At 33.9% G+C, this 20,226-nt stretch overlaps 1 protein-coding gene across 2 annotated transcripts in view; it reads right to left on the bottom strand.

Moving 5' to 3' along the window:
* ROCK1 (Rho associated coiled-coil containing protein kinase 1) overlaps positions 1-20,226 on the bottom strand; it is a 188,905-nt gene that overhangs the window by 42,111 nt on the left and 126,568 nt on the right. For both annotated transcript variants that reach the window (XM_077135842.1, XM_077135841.1), the window contains exons 17-22: positions 15,522-15,628; positions 13,291-13,441; positions 9,519-9,679; positions 7,508-7,692; positions 5,910-5,979; positions 2,721-2,815 (exon numbers count right to left, since the gene is read on the bottom strand). In XM_077135842.1, the coding sequence (XP_076991957.1) occupies positions 2,721-2,815; positions 5,910-5,979; positions 7,508-7,692; positions 9,519-9,679; positions 13,291-13,441; positions 15,522-15,628 (769 nt within the window). The remainder of the gene's footprint in view (positions 1-2,720; positions 2,816-5,909; positions 5,980-7,507; positions 7,693-9,518; positions 9,680-13,290; positions 13,442-15,521; positions 15,629-20,226) is intronic.

Genomic DNA, 20,226 nt, shown 5'->3' with positions numbered 1-20,226 from the left:
GCCATGTAATTGTACAAAGAAATCAAGAAAAAATGAGATGGCTCAGGGTAAAATTATCTGCTTCTGTACACATACAGATTTCCTTCACAACTCTCCATAGTGAATGATCTGCCTTTAGCGGTTTTTAAGGTCAATCTCTCACCTTTATTTGGGATCCCATACTATCTCCTAAAATAATTCAACATATTAGTAATTTCCTATCTTCTATATTTTCATCCAGATCATAAACAGGGACTTTGTTCTTGGTCACTGCTGTATTCCAAATGCCTAGAATAGTTTTTGGTTCATAGAAAGTGCTCAGAAACTTTGTCTGACTGAATAGATACGCATCTTTTCCCACACTGATTCCTTCCCATGCCCCATTTAAATGTTCTTAAGTTTCTGCTACCTTTAAAAGAAATGATTCTTCTTTATGTTCTTGTCCAGCTATTGCTATATCTCCTCACCTTAACAATAAAGATCTTGAAGTTTTAAATTTAACAAATATTTACCATGCATTACAATATACCAGGCAAATTCTAGGTGTTGGGGATATAGCAATGAATGAGAGCTAAGAACAAAACAGTTGAAAATTCCTCCCCTCACAGAGCTTATCTTCTAGTGGAAAGAGAAAAACATAAATAAAACAGGTAAATTCTATAATATATTAGGAGGGGATAAGTGCTATGGAGAACAAAGAGGGAAGGAAACTTGGCAGCAAAGTATTGGGGTAGGAGTGGGAAAATGTTTGCAACTTTAAAAGGATATTCATGGAAAGCTTCTCTGAGATAGCATTTAAACCTAGACTTGAAGAGAGTCAGCAAGCAGTCCATGTGGATATTTAGGGAAAATATTCCAGGCAGAGGTAAGTGTAAATTCAAAAGCCCTGAGGCAGGAGAGTAACTCGCATGTTTGTTGAATAGTAAGGAGGCCAATGTGGCTGTTTGTCTACATTATGTCTCTACTTCTATTCTTCCTATTTATGTCTCAATTTAGTTTAATCTAGTATCTACTCTCATCACTATTTAGGAACTGTTTTCAGTAAGATAACTAACAATCTCTCTATGGTTGAATACAATAGAAAATTTTCTGTTTTTTCTTGACCTTTCTACAATACGTGGCACTTTTAATCACTTTCTCTTTCTTACAATACATTAGCCTAGCCTTTTTAACACTTCACTCTGATTTTCTCCATGCACTTTCTTACTTGTCCCTCTTCTGCCCATTACTTAAAACTATATGAGCTACAATTCTGTCCTCAGCCATTGTGTCTTTTCATCCTACAATAGAGGTCACAATGTGTTGCCTGGGGGGGCCAAAAAAGCCCACAGAGATGTTTCCTCATCCATCTCCTGACACACACAGACAGTATTAAAATAAAACTTGGCAATATTTTACACAAAAACTCAGATTCCTGGCTTCTCTTGAATTAATCAGAAGATCTTGAAACACTGAGTCAATGCTATGTGGCATCAACTGGTTGGAACTGAGGAAGTGAATTCTTCAGATTGTTATAATCCTGCAATTCACATAATGAATGTACATGCACTTAGACCCAAGTAAGTGTAACCCATTTTTATATATGGCTTCACAGGCTCATGAGCTTATGGACTCTGGTATATGCTATAACCTTAACAAATCTCGTCTATCTTAGTGGTTTCAGTATTTAAAGATTGTCAAATCAGCCCAAGTCTTTTTTCTGAGTTCTGAAGGAATAAGCCCAACTATCTGATATCCATTTCTATTTGGACATCACATTGGCACCTAAAACTTAAATGGAAATAGATAGTCTCCTCCTCTCCCCTATCCCACACACTTGTATTTCCTTAACTCAGGGAATAGTACCTCCATCAACCCAGCTGCCTTGGTCATAAACTTTAGAGTGGACCTAAAATTCTCCCTAACCTTTACACCCAAACCTCCAAATCTACAAGTCCTACTGCTTCCATTTTCTTATCTCTTTCTATGTACCTGCTTCCTTCTTTCTAGTGTCAACCTCCACTATAATTTTACATCCAGATTGTTTCAATGGTGTATAATTGGATTCCATGTAACCACCCAGCTTTGCCCAACTCCTATCTATTCTTCAGTTTCATCAAGTAAGCTTTCTAAAACACTTATCTTGTTACTCTTTAGCTTAGAATCCATTCATTTATTCAATATTTATTGAATAATTATTCTTTGCAAGGCCCTAGTTTAGATGCTGCTGCTATACAATACAAAACAACAGCAAAAATAAAACTTATCCCTGGTTATCAATGTTTGGTAACTTCAAACTTGTCAATCTAACATACAAATCCCTTTGTAATCTGATTCAGGTTCACCTTTTCAGCCTTATCTGTCACCAGCTGTCTCCTTGCCTACAAACTAAACCATATGCAGTTCTCCAAACCACAGACTAGTTTTTATCTATATTGTCCCCCTTCCTCATACCCCATTCTCTGGCTAATTTTACTTTTTCTTTAATTAATCAAGTTAATTGTCACTTCTTTTGGAAATGTTCTCTGAATTCTACATGTAAGATGAGACACATCTCTTCAATATGTTTCAATAGCACCTTTTCATAGTCCCATATTTTAATTATGTCTCCTGACTGGATTCTGAAGTACGTAAAAGGAAGAATCATAACTTATATTACCGAGAGAATAATGGCAAATCTACTCTCTATTTTTAAACTTAAATTTAAGTTAGAATTACTATGTAGTAGAACCAATTCTTGCCCCAAAGTAAAATGGACATACTTTTCACTCTGCAGTTCTTGTATTTTCTTTAAATTTTCTCTGTTTTTTTCTTCAATTTCTTCTTTAAGTTCCTTTACCTGGGTTTTATACAGGGTCTGCAAAACAAATGCCAAGAAGAAAGAAGTGTTTATGGTGATTTAAAACAATTTGGTAGTTTCTTATAAAGTTAAATAAATAACAAGTGATCCAATAATTCCACTCCAAAACAACACAGTTTTCCATCAACAGATACATGAATTTAAAAAGTCGTGGTATATCCATAGTACTCAGTAATAAAATGGAATGAATTACTGATACATACAATGTGATAAATCTAAAAAATATTATGCTGAAAGAATACAAGCACTAAAGAGTACACACCATATGACAGTCCACATATATGAAATTCTAGAACTGAAAAAAAAATCAGTAGTGACAGAAAGCAAATCAATGGTTGCCTGGGGATAGAGTTAGGTGGGGAAGATTTTCTGTAAACTGAACTTTTTGTGGTGATGGTCACATGGGTGTGCACATTTATTTAAACTTACAGAATTGTAAACTTAAAATGAGTGCAATTTATTATACATAAATGATACTTGAATAAAATATTAAAATTATATTGATTTGAGAAAAACATTATGGAAAAGCTTAACCAGAAATACTTATTTAAAAGTCACACCAATTTCTGAAGTGAATAATGTTAGAGAAGCTTTCTCTTTTGGGTGGGATTCAGTGGGTGGTTAAGAGAGGCAGAATTATGCCCATAAACAAGACTTATCAACCCTGTGTTAACATATGAATATTATATACTTATTGCAGAATAATGCTTCTCATAAAATTCATTAGGCTTTTGCTAACTCTGTCCGCAAATATTTAACAGATACAGATATGTATCAGATACATACTGTACTAGGTGCTGAGTCTCAGAGTAAATTTCCAGTTCTGATGTCTATTTATTTCTATTTTTAGAAAAGCTTACTTAAAAATAAAACAAAACAAAACAAAATTAGGGGGTTTGGTTCTGTGGCAGCAAAGGAAAAGTGACTTTTTTTAGCTAAAGAGAAGGTAAAAAATTAGTAGGAACTAGCAAATAGCTATGGAGAAATATTTTTATATAGTATACTCAATTATTTCTCTAAGAAATAGCACTCCTCTAAGGGAAAAACACATACATTTTTATGGCAATATAAGTTAAGGAAGAGCAACAGCAATTTCTAAAATAAAATAATCTATTCTGCCTTTAGGAATCAGATTCTCATCTCTTCTCTAACTTCCAATACTGAGCTTAAAATGGGAAATCATCGGAGGGATAAAATGAAAAATATCTCATCTGAAAGCCCAGATTAAAGACAAATCATAAATTTGGTTCATAACAGCACATCAAATTTAATGATATCTAATCCAATCTTCCCAGCAGTGGAATAAATCATAACTAAGAAACTAGGCCATGCGCTGCATTAATTTATAGAAGTAAAATCAAGAATCTATAGGAACAACTACAAGTTGCTTGACATCCATTCCAAAGAGTCTGGAGGTACTAGATGATCACTCTGTGAAAGCATATGAACAAAACAGTGTAGAGGATATTACAGAACACTTTGCAGAAGCCAGTATTACCGACTTTGAATAATTAAGGTTAATCCACTTTCATGTAAGGTTTCCCAACAATATTGATTAAAAAAAAAATTTATTACCCTGGAGGTTATTCTTATGCATTATATAGATATCCCTTTTTAGTTTATGGTGTATTGGAGTGGCTGGAGGAACTACCTGAAACTGTTGAACTGTGTTCTAGTATCCAGTAACTATTCGTGAAGATGATTGCATACAGATATAACTTTTACAGTGTGACTGTGTGATTGTGAAAACTTTATGTCTCATGTTCCTTTTATCCAGGGTATGGGCAGATGAGTAAAAACTATGGATAAAATACATAAATAAATAATGGGGGGGGACAAAGGGTAAAATAAATTGGGTAGATGGAAATGCTACTGGTCAATGAGAGGGAGGGATAACGGGTTTGGTATGTATGAGTTTTTTCTTTTTCTGGAGTGATGCATATGTTCTAAAAAGAGATCATGGCAATGAATACACAACTATGTGATAATATTGTGAGCTTGTATACCATGTATGAAATGTATGTGTGATGTGTTAATAAAAATATTTTTAAAAAACTGTAAACAAATCCAATGACAGCCAAATAAGTAAAAAAAAAAAAAACCAAATAAACACACACACGTATGAGAAAGTCATCCTGTTTATGAGAAGATAAACAGAGTAGAATATCAATATAACACTCTAACTCATACAAAAATCCTAGCACTCTAATGACGTTTCAAATATTTTATGGGAGAAACCATTACTTTCCAGGAGAGTTCATATTTCGTTTCTAGGGCATGTTAACCAGTGTAACCCAAACTCCATGTATTCAATTGCACTGAAAAAGGTTTTTGAGAAAGGTGACTGTTGGTGTAATACTAGGAAACAGTTAGATAAATGTTTACATTGAACTGGTTGAACACACACTTGACAACCAAAAGAAACAAAAAATTGACAGGCCTCAATAATGCCTCAAAGCATTAGCTGTAAATGATCATCAATAGTAGTAAAAATAACTTGGCCTGCAGCAAATAAGAGAATGATTTCTGCGGAGTAAAAGCAAAACAGATGAGGAAGTTCATACAGAGCTAAACAGGAAAAACATCTTAAACATTAGTTATACTTGCAACTCAAAGGTTAGTGTTACATGTACACATGAGCCATGTATGATATACTGGCATTCTAACCAACTGAGCTTGAGACTAGGCAAATGGAACTCTCAAAACAAAGTCTTATAGGTATAGTTTGTATAAAAACAGTCATTTCTTCATAACTTTCTAAGACTGTCAACTCAGATTCAGAAGTGAAATGCAGAAATGAAGATACAGGACGAGGGGAGGTGGGGAAGGAGAAGTGTTTTCTGTAAAAATAAAAATAAAATCTTAAATAACCAAATAAACATTAGAAAGGAGATAAAACGTGGATATGATACTTTATCTGGAAAACTAAAGATGTTCTATAGAAATAAAAGAAAAAAGAAATGAAGATATAAAGGGATAAAACTTTTCATTCATTTGAAAAAGCAGCACAGTTCTCATGAAAAATAGAAATAACACACTGTAATTCAGTCTTTATGAAACAGTCTATATGTTAAAAATGATTCTCACTTACTGAGAAATACTGCTCAGCTTCAAGCTGATCTTGTAACTCCCGCATCTGTCCTTCATTTCCTCTGTATTGTCTTCAGATAAAGGAGAAATTAGTTAACAAATGTACCTATTTATCTGAGGCTTTATATTATTCTTTGTATATATACAAAGCTGCTAAAATAAAAATGTTTACTAAAATAATCTTTTTTAAAAAAACATATTTCATACTTCATTACAGAAGCATTACTACTGTATAGGCCACACTATTTGGTTTCATTTTGTTTCTCACAAAATAATGCTATGTAAAGTAGAGGGAACTCTTTTCTATAGACAGTCACTTTCAAGACAATGTTAATAATGGATCAATCCCAACTGTAAATATGAAATTGATATGGCTTTGTATGTATTTTTGTATGGAAAAGAAGTCTTTGAGATACATTTTAAATGTTTTACGTAGTAAGTAAACAATTAAAAATAAGGGACAAAAATATTTAATGAGTAATAAGAAAAATTCAGTACTATATATTATGGCCAATTAAGTACACAAAGAAGGGTGGAAATGAATCATTAGGTAAGGAATTAAGAAGAGAAGGCGAGAACAATAAATAACAAAGAGACAACTACAGGTATGCATGTAATAAATACAACTCACACAGAGAAGAACAGACTCTAAAAAACAGAAATACCGTGTAACTCAAAAACAGATTTTTAAGGACTAAGAATTCCATCTGCAGCTTTTAGGCTTTTGTATTAGATAAGAATAACTGTCTTTTTGTATTATGAGGATAAATAAACGCTGAGGGAATATTATCTTGGGTGAAGAAAAATAAAACATATTACTTGGTGAAAATGGTGGCTCCAAAAGGAAGAAAAAATTTCATCCACCTAAACCTAACAAAATCAAAACTGACACATTTTATTCAACAATTACTATGCGTAAATGAAGCTGGCAATTGAAGAGGTAAATTTGGAGAAATTTAAAAACACATGACTCAGCACTATCTTTAGCTCACCCATCTTTAATGCTAAATTTCTGAGTATATCCTTATACAGATTTGAAAGCAGTACTGACCACCTTGCTTTGCCTCCATTTCAAGTAAGTAGGCATATTACATTCCAGAGAAGAAAAAAGATACTTTGCATTTTGAGATAAACTAAGGAAACACAATAAAACAAATAAAGAATATAGGACCACAATTTCTAATTCTTGCCCTTAAGATAAAGAAGGAACTATGACTCTTGCCTGTAAGTTAGAGAATTCCTAATAAAAAGAAGTTTATCACTGATTTTTCCGATGCTAATGTCTAAAGAAATGTGATGCCTTTGGCAGATCTGAAAATGACATGAAAAACACTGTTTTTTCCACCATAAACAGACTTACTGTAAAGTTATCAGCCTTGATAATCTTTTCTTTTCCTCCCTTTAAATACCTGTATTTTTTATATGTTGCGCCTGTCCTCCCAAATGTTCTTTGCAATTCTTTTATTTCTAAATGCTTTTTTCTAAGTCTTTCACAAACTTCAAATACATAAATTCTACACACACAAAAATATCAAATGCATAAGCAACTGCTGAGCAACAAAAAAGAAAATAATCAAGAATGTTATTTTCACAACTTACTTTGTAAGCTGAGCTAACTCAAATTCTAATAACCTCTTTGCTTCTAATAACGTATTTATTTCCTGTTTCATCTGCTTTTCTAAACCTTTTAAATTGTCTGCCTCAAAAGCTTGAGTCTTCAATTCATTTTGTAACAACAGTCGCTTATTTGATTCCTGTTCCAGTTGCAGGGTTAGATTCTTGACCTATGAATGAAAAAAAATAATAATTGGGATCTTCTTAAATCTCTTTAATAATTTATTAGATATTATTTGAAAGAGTACAGATTGAATTTCAAGTATACTAATATTCTAAAATGTCTCCCTTGTTCTATGTGTTTATTATTACATAATTTATCATTAAGTCAAATTAATTTCCAAATTTCAAATATGCGGACTTGGAAACGAAATCTGGTTTATTTCTATTCGAACCACATGGAAATTGTGAAGTGTGAGGTAAGTATAAAAGTCACTTTTGGAGACATCTGAAGGACTATTTAAAGTTACCTACCACATTCATAAATGTTTATGTGCTCTATACTATGATCCTCCAAAATTTAGAAAACAAGTTGAATGTATGTTTAACTCAACTCAACAAACACTGAATACTTCATAGTTGTTGGGATTAGAATTCAAAATTCATATAGCGGTTAACAAGTCATATAGTGGTTAATCCCTTCAAGAGTCACTCCTTGTCTACTTTGCTAGTCCATTACCAGTCATTCTTTTCAATCTCATATTTTTCAGCTCCTCAAATATGACAAGTTCTTTCTCACAGTTCTAGCACATGCTCTTTCTTCTGTCATCCCCTCTTCATTAATTCATTCCTTAGCTCTCGACTTAAATGGCATTCCCTTAACAAGGCCTTCCTCAACTCCCAGGTGTGATTAGGCATTACACCCTTGGTCATGCTGGGAATTACTAGTTCAGTATCTGTTTTTCCCTCTGAAAGTTCAAGTCACACCACACCTATGTAAATTCACTTTAGTAACTCCAACTCTTGGCACAGAGCCAGGTAGATAACAGGTGCTTAAAATCATATATTTAAAACTACTGAATATTATCTTTCAAATTTTCAACAAATATTCTTCTTTTATACTGGCTTTAACTGGTATTTCTAATCTGTCTTCTTAGTCTATTCTATATATCACTGCCAGATTAATTTTCCTAAAATGGTGTTTTCAAGTATAGCTCCCATGTGAAGTTTTAAAGACTTCAATATTTTGGCTCCCATGCTTCTCCCATGACTATTCAACACGGCTCTTCAACTCTGGCGAGACGAAGTCCCTTTTTCTCCCTCAATTATGCATCTTCTTTCCCACTCAGTACTCATTTTTTTTATCCTTATGTTTGCTGATATTGTTCCATCTACAAAGTCAAGCTGCTAACTCTCAAAATTTTACATTTTAGGTCTTTCTCAACCTTGAGGTAATAGCTCATACCTCCTCTGTGAAAGCTTTCCTTATTATTCTGGTCTCCTCTTCTTCTATTAATTTATTTATGTGCATTACATATTTTTACTCTTGTGAATAATTTCTAAAGCACATCTAGTAATCATCAGGATATAATGTCATTTTGTCTTTTTATTAATTGCTTTCTAAATGTATAACTTGTGCTTTCTATCAATCTAAACCCTGCAGTTTAAAAGTTATTTTGAAATCTATGAGCAATGCTCTTCTTTGGGACTATGAGATATCTTATAATAAAGAAGTTTTTTGTTTTGTTTTGGTTTTAAAAGCAGATGGGTCAGTTTCTTCAGGGAAGGAGCTATGTTACTTCAAGAGTTGTACTGTCACAGTACAAAATGGTATAAACACTAAAGAGTGAATGCTCCATAACTATTTGAAGAAGAAAATTCCAGGAGCTAAGGATACAGTGGCAACCATATTGTAGTAAACATAGATACATACAAGCGCTTTCACTCAAATCTCATCAATATTGTTTAATTTACAGATGTTGGCTCTTAATTCATTAACTTATGATTGTTTCTATTTTATAAGGTGAACAAAATCAGTGCTGTGTATTTTTCTTACTTCATCCTCCATCCTTTCTTTATTTTCAGTCAAATGTTCTATCTTCTGTTGAGATTGTTTCAAATCAACATCTAGCATGGAACATTGTTTCTCAATCTGAACAACCCTATTTTCAGCCTTCTCTCGAGCTTCTCTCTCTTCTCTCAGTTTCTTTTCCATCTCTGTGAAAAAAGTTACAAACATAAAATTAAACAGAGAGACTAATATTTTTTACTTCACAAGGATTGTATAAGACAAGTTAGTCCCAAGTATTCTTACTGTTTTTATTCTGGGACTCTTAACAGAGCTATTCATTATGTAAGTTTTAATATTATTTGTATTATTAGTATAGTAACATGTCTGAAGAGAGTTATAAAATATAATGAAGTAATAAAATAAGTCCTTATAAATCGAACCCTTCCTCAGTGATAAGAGAGATTATTTAGTTCCATTGTCAGGGCAGAAGATGAAGAACATCGTTGGGCAAAAAGTGGAGTAAACTAAGGAGAAAAAATGGAGGTAGATTACATGACAGCAGAAAAATAAGGTTGTGGTTATTAATCTGTAATTTGTTTCAAAAAGTTTCAGAAGCCTAAGACTATGATGGAAACTCTAATTTATGCAACCCAGACAAACAAGATTCCACAGCTATATTACCAGAAAATATTGTCTATACTGGGGCTCCAATTTCAAGATATAGTAACCAAAGCTCTAAGAGGTTCATTTTTCTATGGTCTTGCAAGTAATAATTGCACCATCAGGATTCAAAAAGGAGTCTATGACTCTAAACTTACATTTTTCCCATTAAAAACACTTCCTCATAAATGTTTTATTTTTTTTTCCTCATAAATGTTAAATTCAAAATAATGAGGTAGAGAAAACAGCAAGAGACCCAAGGATAAAAGAGTTGTAGAAATACATTCCATCTCCAGGAAACAAAAGCAGAATTACTATTTACTCACTGCTTTTTCAGCCACCATGGTAAATTTACCTACTTAACAATATATTATACTGAGTGTTTTCTATGTGCCATGTACTATTTTCAGGATAAGGAATATACGGTGAGCATATTACATCATCGTCAATCCCTATTTTACAGATGACGAATCTGAGGCTCAGAAAGGCTAAGATGATTTGCCCAATGCCACCTAACTAGCAAAGTGGTAGAGCTGAGATTTCAAGTTAGGTCTAAATGTCTTATAAGAGCTCATGTTCTTAGCATAATGGCTAATAAACCTTGAATTAGTATATAATACATAATAGTTCAATAAGAATATGAGTACCTATTATATGACAGGCTCTGTACCAGCTGCTAGGGATACAAAGAAGCTAGGCACAGCCTCTGCCATCAAGAAGTTAAGATAATGATACAATATGATAAACATAATATCAGATGCACATAATACAAGAAGGTATTGAGAGCACAACAATAGTCTTCTTGGGATGTTTGGGAATGCTTTATGGAGAAAGGGAGTCCTTAAGCTGAGGAAGTGGAAGAAGAGTATTCTAGACATAGGAAATAATATGTACAAAGGAAAGTGAGAAAGCATGGCAAACTGCAGGAAGGAACAAATACACTTTTAAGCCTTTGACTCTCAAACTATCACTTTTATTTATGCAATTAACTCACTTAAGAGCCCCATAGCAACAATTCTTTGACTTCACACCTCCAAACCATTAGTCTCATCTTTCCACTGTCAGTCACCCCTCACCCAGCTTTGATTATGAAGGCCACCATTATTAACTATTTGTTTACAAAAACTAAACTCCCTTGCCCCTCTCTTCTTCCACTGAAACTGTGTGGAAAAATCTCAACTCTAGTTAAATACAATTAACTGAATGCAAACTGCTAAACCTGGCTAAATTGAGTGATTTCACTAGTACAAACTTATAATGCATATTTAGTAGTTCTAGTCTATACTATTGCATGTCTTTAATAAGTATGCTTTCCCAGTCTCAGACACTGCCCTCTAAGTGACAAAATAGAAGCCACTAGAATGGACCCTCATCCTTCCCCTAAACCTACAAACTTAGCTGTACTAATAAAATTGTAACCTCTTAATTCCCTTCTCTCTAATCAAACACAAATCCCTCCTCTCATGTTCTACAGTTTGTTCCTTCCATTATTTTATCTCTTCCTGTATCAAGCATTTTTTCCTCCCACTGAATCATTTCCAATCAATATAATAATCTAATCTATTATCTCCCCTCCTAAAATATCTTCCACTGATCTCACAACCCTCTTCAGCTATTATCCAATCTGTTTACAGCCAAACTTCTGAAAGAACTGTTTATATTACTATCTCCAGTACCTCATATTATACATTCCTCATCTCTTTCCAATCTGGCTTCTGTCTTCACCATTCTACTGAAACTGCTCTTTATAGTATAGCAAATCTTGCTAAATCCTCATCTTCCTTGACCTTAGGAGAATTTAATAGAGTGTCCCACTCCCTAATGTGTTCAATACCTTACTTTGCAGCCTTCTAATACCACATTTTCTTGTTTTCTCCTATCCTTACTGTTGCTCTCTCTTGGCTTCCTTTGTTGGCTTCTCCTTTTCTAATTGACCTCTGAATGTACATCTGCCTCAGGTCTCTGTTCTCACTCTCCTTCTCTTCAGCCCATATCCTTCTTTTAGCTAATCTCACCAGGTTCTGCCTATCGCTCTATGTGTATGATCCTGAATTGATACCTCTCCCCTGAGATCCAGACTTATATACCAGTTGACTATCTGAAATCTCTATCTGGATGTATAACAAGCTTGTCAAACTCAACATATCTAAAATAGAAGTTTTTATTCCCTCCCCATCCTCAAATTACTCCTACCCAGCTCATCTCAGTTTCAGTGTATGATATCACTACCATCCAGCTGTTTGAACAAAAAGCTTGAACTTTCTTTGATTCCTTCTTTTTGCTCTTGCCATATAATTCATCACTAACTCCTGTCATCTATATTTCTACTTCCTTCTATCTCCCCTACCACCGGTTATCTCTTGCCTAGATGTTTATAGCCTTCTAAATGATCTCCCTTTCACTGTTATCTCTCCAAAGTATTCTCTACCCAGCAGCCACAGTGGTCTTTTTTTTTTTTTTTTTTTTTTTTTTAAAGGAAAGACAGAGAGAAGGAAGGAAGGATAGAAGGAAGGAAGGAAGGAAGAAAGGGAAACATTTTCTTGTTTTATTGTATTCTGTTTCTCTGTTTTTGTTACATGGGCTGGGGCCGGGAATCGAACCGAGGTCCTCCGGCATAGCAGGCAAGCACTTTGCCCGCTGAGCCACCGCGGCCCGCCCCACAGTGGTCTTTTAAAAGAACTTTCCATTCTTAGTGCAAATGCTACTAGCTCAGAGAGGCCTTTCCCCAGAATTCCATCTAAGGCAATACAACTTAGAAACTACCACATTGGTGTGTATTTCCTTCACATTAATTATTACAAGCTATTACTATTTTCTTTACATATTTGTTTCTTGTCTTTCGCCACTATCAGAATGTAATCTCTAAGAGGAAGAGTTCCTGTTATTCTTATTCTCTGCTATATCCCAGTTGTGCCTGGCCTTTAGTAGGTAGTCAATAATTAACATACGAAATAAAAGTACTCAATATGGTTGAAGTACAAGGTACAACTAAGGAGGCACAGAGCAGTATGACTGGAAAGATACATAGAAGGCAACTCAAATCTTTTTCTACTTCATAATTCATCATTTCTAAGTACTATACTACTATAAAGTTTGATAAAAAAAACTTGTAGGCATTAAAATTAATTATGTAGAAAATATTAAAACTGCCACTTACCACACATTGCAACAGACTTTGCCTCTTCAATAGACTGATGCTTGTCAGTTAAACGGGCTTTGGTTACCTTATGTTCATTTACCTCTTGTTCTAACCGTTGTTGTAATGATTTGAGCTTGTAATTTAAATCTATCTCCAGATTATTCTTTTCCTGTAAAGTGGGAATGAGAGGCATGTAATATACTGTATAAAATGTACATTATTAAATTTTGCCTTATTTAATATAAATATAGCTATCACATGAATTACACTGGTCTTCAATGTGATACCATATTTACTTAAATGTTTTTATTCAGGACATGATTTGTATTTTTTGTACTTTTCTGTAGATCTCACATTATCTATAACATAATGTCTTACTTTTGAAACTAGAATAAACACATATAATTAAGAGCAAAATATAACCTTCCCAATGGAATCATTAACCACGGCTGATGGCAGGGAGAGGTGAACAGGATGATACCTCAGATTTTTATTTAATTCTTACTCTTACTTTTTAATTTTAATTTTTATTTTTTTTCTCAGAAAGATTTTATTATTGACTGATACCAATTAAAACAGACGATGGAGACAAAGTAGCCTATTTATTTTTAGACTAAATTTCATATCATAGTCAAAAGTAGTTAAAATCCTTATATAAGCAGTTGTGAAAATAATAAAACAAAGAATTAATATTCAAATCATATTATTGTCTGGTTTCTGAATTATTCAAGGTAACAGAACCAGATTTTCCTAAGGATGAAATTCAGTAGGTAGGAATGTTAAATTTGTCTTTTTCTTAGTTTAGGTATTCCAAAAAAGACTACAGTTTTTAATATTCCTGGCATATCGATAGCATATTGCCTCAGAAATGTATATAATGAGTAAAGTGCATGTCATTTAGCTCAATAAGCTGAAAGTGCACTCAATTTTAAAACCACAGTAATTAACACAATAATCAATGAAAGATACATAACAAGTTATAAGGAAAGAAAATCAATAATAATGATATGTTCTAAAAAGTATTACAATTTTTAGCCCTATAATAACATTTGCTGGTAACTGAGTCAATTAGAATGACCAAGAAACATGTTTTAAAGCACTTTTCCTTGTATTATTTCCTTCTCACTAAAGCACAGATAAGTATGGATAAGTTACCTATATGCATACATATGGTCTTGAACACTTTTTACTCAAAAACTGAAAGGGAATGAGTGATTTTTATTATTAAGAATTCACAACATTTTTAGAAATCATTTGTTGCAAAACAGTAGGTCAAATTTTTTTTTTTATTAATTAAAAAAATTAACAACATTTAGAAATCATTCCATTCTACATATTAATTCTTAATATCATCACATAGATGTATGATCATCATTTCTTAGTACATTTGCATAGATTTAGAAAAAGAAATTTGCTCTTACTTTAAAAAAAAATTAGCTCTACCTATATTTCCATCTACACCTACATTTCAAGAAACACTGGATGACAAATCACTAAGTTACTGAGACAGAAGAGAGAACACGCAAAAACATATTCCATTTCAGTCTGGGTACTTTATCTAATCCTTCTGTGACCCTATTTCCACTTTAATATCAGACTTAGCCATCAAAAAAACCATTCTAATTGTCACAAAACACATTCAAAGGACAAGCTAAGTGGTGGCTTTTCTGGTAATTTATCTAAGGTTATACTGAACCGCCAACATTTCAGGGAAGCACTGAGACTGTAAATCTAGATATTTTTCTACTTCTTTTTTTACAAGATAGAAAACAGAGAACAAGCAATGAAATTTTTTGTTGCTAAGGAAATCCTAGATACAAAGGCCAATCACTTTATGCTCTTATCTATAATGTTAAATCTTATAATGGAGCACAATGGAACAAACAACAATGGTCCAACTATATTCTGATGCTTTGTTCTCCTTCTTTATAAGGCTAAAGTTCCGCTCCTTCATCTGAAACACATACAAAGAAAATGGGAAAAAGAATTCTATATGACAAAAAAAGAATTCTATTATTTCCAAACCAAAGCAACTTACTGATGATTAGATGACATCAAACAAAAATGAAACAAAAAAAAACTCCAAATAAGATACACATACAACCCCCCACACCAACCAACCAACATAAATACTTTAAGGAATGTAAATACGTACATATTAGGAATGAAAGCTATTTTATAAAAACTATTTATAATCCTTGACGGCTAGTAAATACTACCTCCTAATTGGTATATGGTAAATCATTTACCTTTTCTGAGTGATTAAGCATGTCTTGAGCCTCTTTTCTTTCTCCTTCCACTTTTTCAAGATTATGTTTGAGATGCTTCACCTCCTCTTGTAAAGATGTAATTCGAGCTGTCAAGTGAGAAAAATGTTTGAATCAAAGTAATTGAAAGAAGTCTTTTTGTTCAGTGTGATCATTAAGGTTTTATTTTTTTGTAAAAACTTAACACAAACATTCTTGACATACAAATATTCTATAAATGGTATACAATCAATGGCTCATGATATCATCACATAGCTGTGCATTCACCACCATGATCATTTTTTTAACATTTGCATCACTCCAGCAAAAGAAATAAAAAAGAAAAAACTCATGCATATTATATTCCTTATCCCTCCCTCTCACTGACCACTAGAATTTCAATCTATTCAATTTATTTTAACCTCTGTTTCCTCTATTATTTACTTTTTACCTATAATTTTTACTCATCTGTCCATACCGTAGATAAAAGGAGTATCAGACACAAGGTTTTCAATCATACAGAAGCACTGTAAAAGCTGTATCATTGTACAATCATCTTCAAGAAACATGACTACTGAAACACAGCTCAACAGTTTCCGGTACTTCCCTTGAGTACATCATAAACTCCAATACACCATAAACTATGAAGGGAATGTCTATATAATGCATTAGAATAACCTCCAGGATAACCTCTCTACTCAGCTGGAAATCTCTGAGCCACTGATACTTTATTTTGTCTCATTTCTCTCTTCCCCCTCTTGGTCAGGAAGGTTTTCTCAATCCCTTGATGACAGGTCCTGCCTAACCCCATGATTTATATCCCACATTGCCAGGGAGATTTACACCCCTGGGAGTCATGTCCCTTGTAGGAAAGGAGGGCAGTGGGTTCACTTGCCATGTCGGCTTAGAGAGAGACAGATGACATCTGAGCAATGAAAGAGGTTCTCTGGGGGGGGGGGGTGTGTGTGACTCTTAGGCCTAATTTTAAGTAGGTTTAGCCTATTCTTTGTAGAAATAAGTTTCATAGCACAAACTCCAAGATCTAGGGCTTGCCCTATTGATTTGGTTGTCCCCACTGCTTGTGAGAAGATCAGAAATTCTCCAAATCGGGAAGTTGAATATTTCCTTCTTTCTCCCCATTACCCCAAGGGGACTTTGCAAATACGTCTTTATTCACTGTCCATATCACTCTGGATTTATTGTGACATCACGTTAACCTGGACAAACCAACAAAATCTCATGCCCTATTCAAGATTCCCTGTACTTACAGTGTTCAATTACACTGACCACCCAAGTTAAATTAGGATATGCACTACTCAAAATATAAATTTTGCACCAAATAAACACCTCTTCCTTTAGTCTCATACATAAGTTGAAGTTTTAAACTATGGATGATGTCATCCTTAACCCTGCATACTGATATACCTTAGTCCGATCCAGATCAGTTTCATTCATATCTTTACTTGATGTCTGATAACTTTTTCAACAGCTCCTGTATGGGGTATTGCTGACTTTCACAGTTTCAGAGCTTTAACTCCGAGTCTCAGGTATCACATAAATACCTGATGTTTCCGGGAAAGACCATGTTATACATTAAAAAGCTCAGTATCTGAGAATTTAGAATTAACAGTTATACCTCTTGAATATTTATGACTGCTGTAAGAGCTTACAATCTAGGACCCTTTACAATATGCCCCAACCTGATATCCCATGCTCTCAACATTAGTTCACAGAATTTTTATATTATAGTTAGTCCATGTGATTGAGGCATGGTAATATTTGTCTTTTTGTTCCTGACATTTCATTCAACACATAACTCTTAAGTTTCTTTCATCTAGTTGCAAGCCTCACAACTTCATTCCCTCTCGTGGCTGCTCAGTAGTCCATTGTATGTATACACCATAGTTTTCCCTTCCATTCCTCAATTGTTATACCCTTAGGCCACCTCCATTCATTGTGGATCAAGAACACTGCCAACAGAGACACCAGTGTGCAAATGTCCATTCATGTACCCACTATCAGCTCCTCCAGGTATATACTGAACAACGGGGTTTCAGGGTGATATGGCAAACGTACCTTTTGCCTCCTGCGGAACCACCACACTGTCCTCCAAGGGGCTGCACCTCTCATTTCCCTACCGACAGTGAATAGGTACATCTCTTTCTCTACATTTTCTCTAGCACTTGTTTCTCTCTGTTCATTTTTAAAGTTTTATTTACACATCAAACAATCTAGGCTAAGTGTATAGACATGCCTTTTCCACCATACTCTATCTGAAGACACTTTCTTTTCTTCCACAAAGAATCCATCCCCCTTTCCCAATCTCCCTGCCTGATGACATTTAGTTTTGGCATAATGCCTTTGTTACATTCATTGGAAGCATATTACAATGTTACCATTGACTACAGACCCTAGCTTGCATTGACAGTACTTTTTTCCATATACCATCTATTTTCAACACCCTGCACTACTGACATTCCTTTTCCTCCTCATGCAAAAACATTTTTTAATTTGTATATTCAATCACCATCATTGTACACTCTAGGTATTCCTAAATTATATCATCTTAGTCTTTATTATCTATCTTTTCCTTCTGGCTTCATATGTGCCCTCAGCCCTTCTCCCTCTATCATACTCACATTCAGCTTCATTCAGTTTACTTATATTATTGTGCTACAATCAGGTAGTAATGTGCTACCCATTTCTGAATTTTTACAATCAGTCCTGCTGCACAGCCTGTATTCCTTCAGCACCAATTACCAAATCTCTATTCTATTTCTATCTCCTGATAACCTGGGTTCTTAACTGAAATTTTCCAAGTTCACTCATTAATGCTAGTTCATATAATCATTAAGCTTTAAAAAAATAATTGACTGCATTAAATTTCCTGATCAGATGAATTTATTGAGTGCTTTCTTGGTGATAGACAAAATAAACACAATATACAATAATAAAAATGTTAATGCTAACCAGAGATCATCTAGTCCATATTCTTCATTTTATAAATGTCAAGGAGATGGAACCTGACCTGAATTTTGACAAGGGGGTAAAGACCACTCAACTGGCAAAGAATAGTCTTTTCAACAAATAGTGCTGGGAAAACTGGATTTCCATTTGCAAAAGAAAGAAGGAAGACTCCTACCTCACATCTTATACAAAAATCAACTGAAAATGGATCAAAGACCTAAATGCAAGAACTGGAAATACCAAACTTCTAGAAGAAAACATAAGGAAGCATCTTCAGGACCTTGTGTTAGGCAATGGTTTCTTAGACTTTACACTCAAAGCACAAGCAGCAAAAATAAAAATAGATAAATAGGACCTTATCAAAATTAAAAACATTTGAGCCTCAAAAGATTTTATCACAAAAATAAAAAGACAACCTACATAATAAGAGAAAATATTTGGAAACCACATATTCAGTAAGAGTGTAATATCTAGAATACATAAAGAAATTCTACAGCTCAACAACAAAAAGACAAACAACCCAATTCAAAAAAAACATGCAAAAAGCTTTACTACACATCACTCAAAAGAAGATATATAAATGGCCAGAAAGACCACGAAAAGATGCTCAACATCATTAGTCATCAGGGAAGTGCAAATCAAAACCACAATGAGGGGTTGGCAATGGTGGCTCAGTGGCAGAGTTCTTGCCTGCCATGCCAGAGACCCGGGTTTGATTCCCGGAGCTTGTCCATGCCAAAAAAAAAAAACACGAAAAACTATAAAACACCACAACGAGATACCATTTCACACCCATCAAAATGGCTGCTATTAAAAAAAGAAAAAATAACAAACATTGGAGAGGATGTAGAGAAATAGGAACATTCATTCATTGCTGGTAGTAATGGAAAATGGTGCAGCAGCTGTGGAAGACACTTTGGCAATTCCTCAGAAAGTTAAGCATAGAACTACCATATGACCTGGCAATCCCACTATTACGCAAGAGATTTAAAAAAGCAGGGATTCAAACAGCCCTTTGCACACCAATATTTATGGTGGTATTATTCACAATTGCCAAAAAATGGAAGCAACCCAAGTGTCTATATGAATGGACAAACAAAATACTATTTATACATACAATGGAATATTATCAGCCATAAAAAGGAATGAAGTTCTGATCCATGCAACAATATGGATGAACCTTGCATACATCATGTTGAGTGAAATAAGGCCCAGACAAAAGGACAAACATTGTAGGAACTCACTGATTTGAACTAGTTACAATAAGCAAACTCACAGAGTCAGAATCTAGAATAGAGGTTACCAGGGGATGGGTTGGGGATAAAGAATGGTAAGTTAAGGCTTAAACTCTACAGAGTTCCTATTTGGAATGATGGAAATATTTTGGTAATGGATGGTGGTGATGGTAGTATAACACTGTGAACATAATTGACAGTTCTGAAAAGCAAACTTAAAAAAAAAATTTATTAAAAGTAAAAAAACCAACACAATTTTTAAATGTCCATGGAATGTTAAAAACAAAATAAACACACATTTTGGTCATTTGAAGCTGTTATATACCCCAGAAAATTATGTTCTTTTCATCTATTTCTGTAGGTGTAGACATATTATATGTGGGACCTTTTATTAGGTTATTTCAGTTGAGGCCTGCCCCAGTGTGGGTTTTAATCCTCTTACTCGAGTCCTTTACTAGAGGATAAACACATATAGAAGCTAAATGATGAAAATTATAGAAGCTCAC

The sequence above is a fragment of the Tamandua tetradactyla genome, chromosome 18, assembly GCF_023851605.1.
Source record: "Tamandua tetradactyla isolate mTamTet1 chromosome 18, mTamTet1.pri, whole genome shotgun sequence".
Classification (NCBI taxonomy): domain Eukaryota; kingdom Metazoa; phylum Chordata; class Mammalia; order Pilosa; family Myrmecophagidae; genus Tamandua; species Tamandua tetradactyla.
Note: the sequence above shows the minus strand (reverse complement) of the source record. Positions and strands in the feature narration are given on the sequence as shown.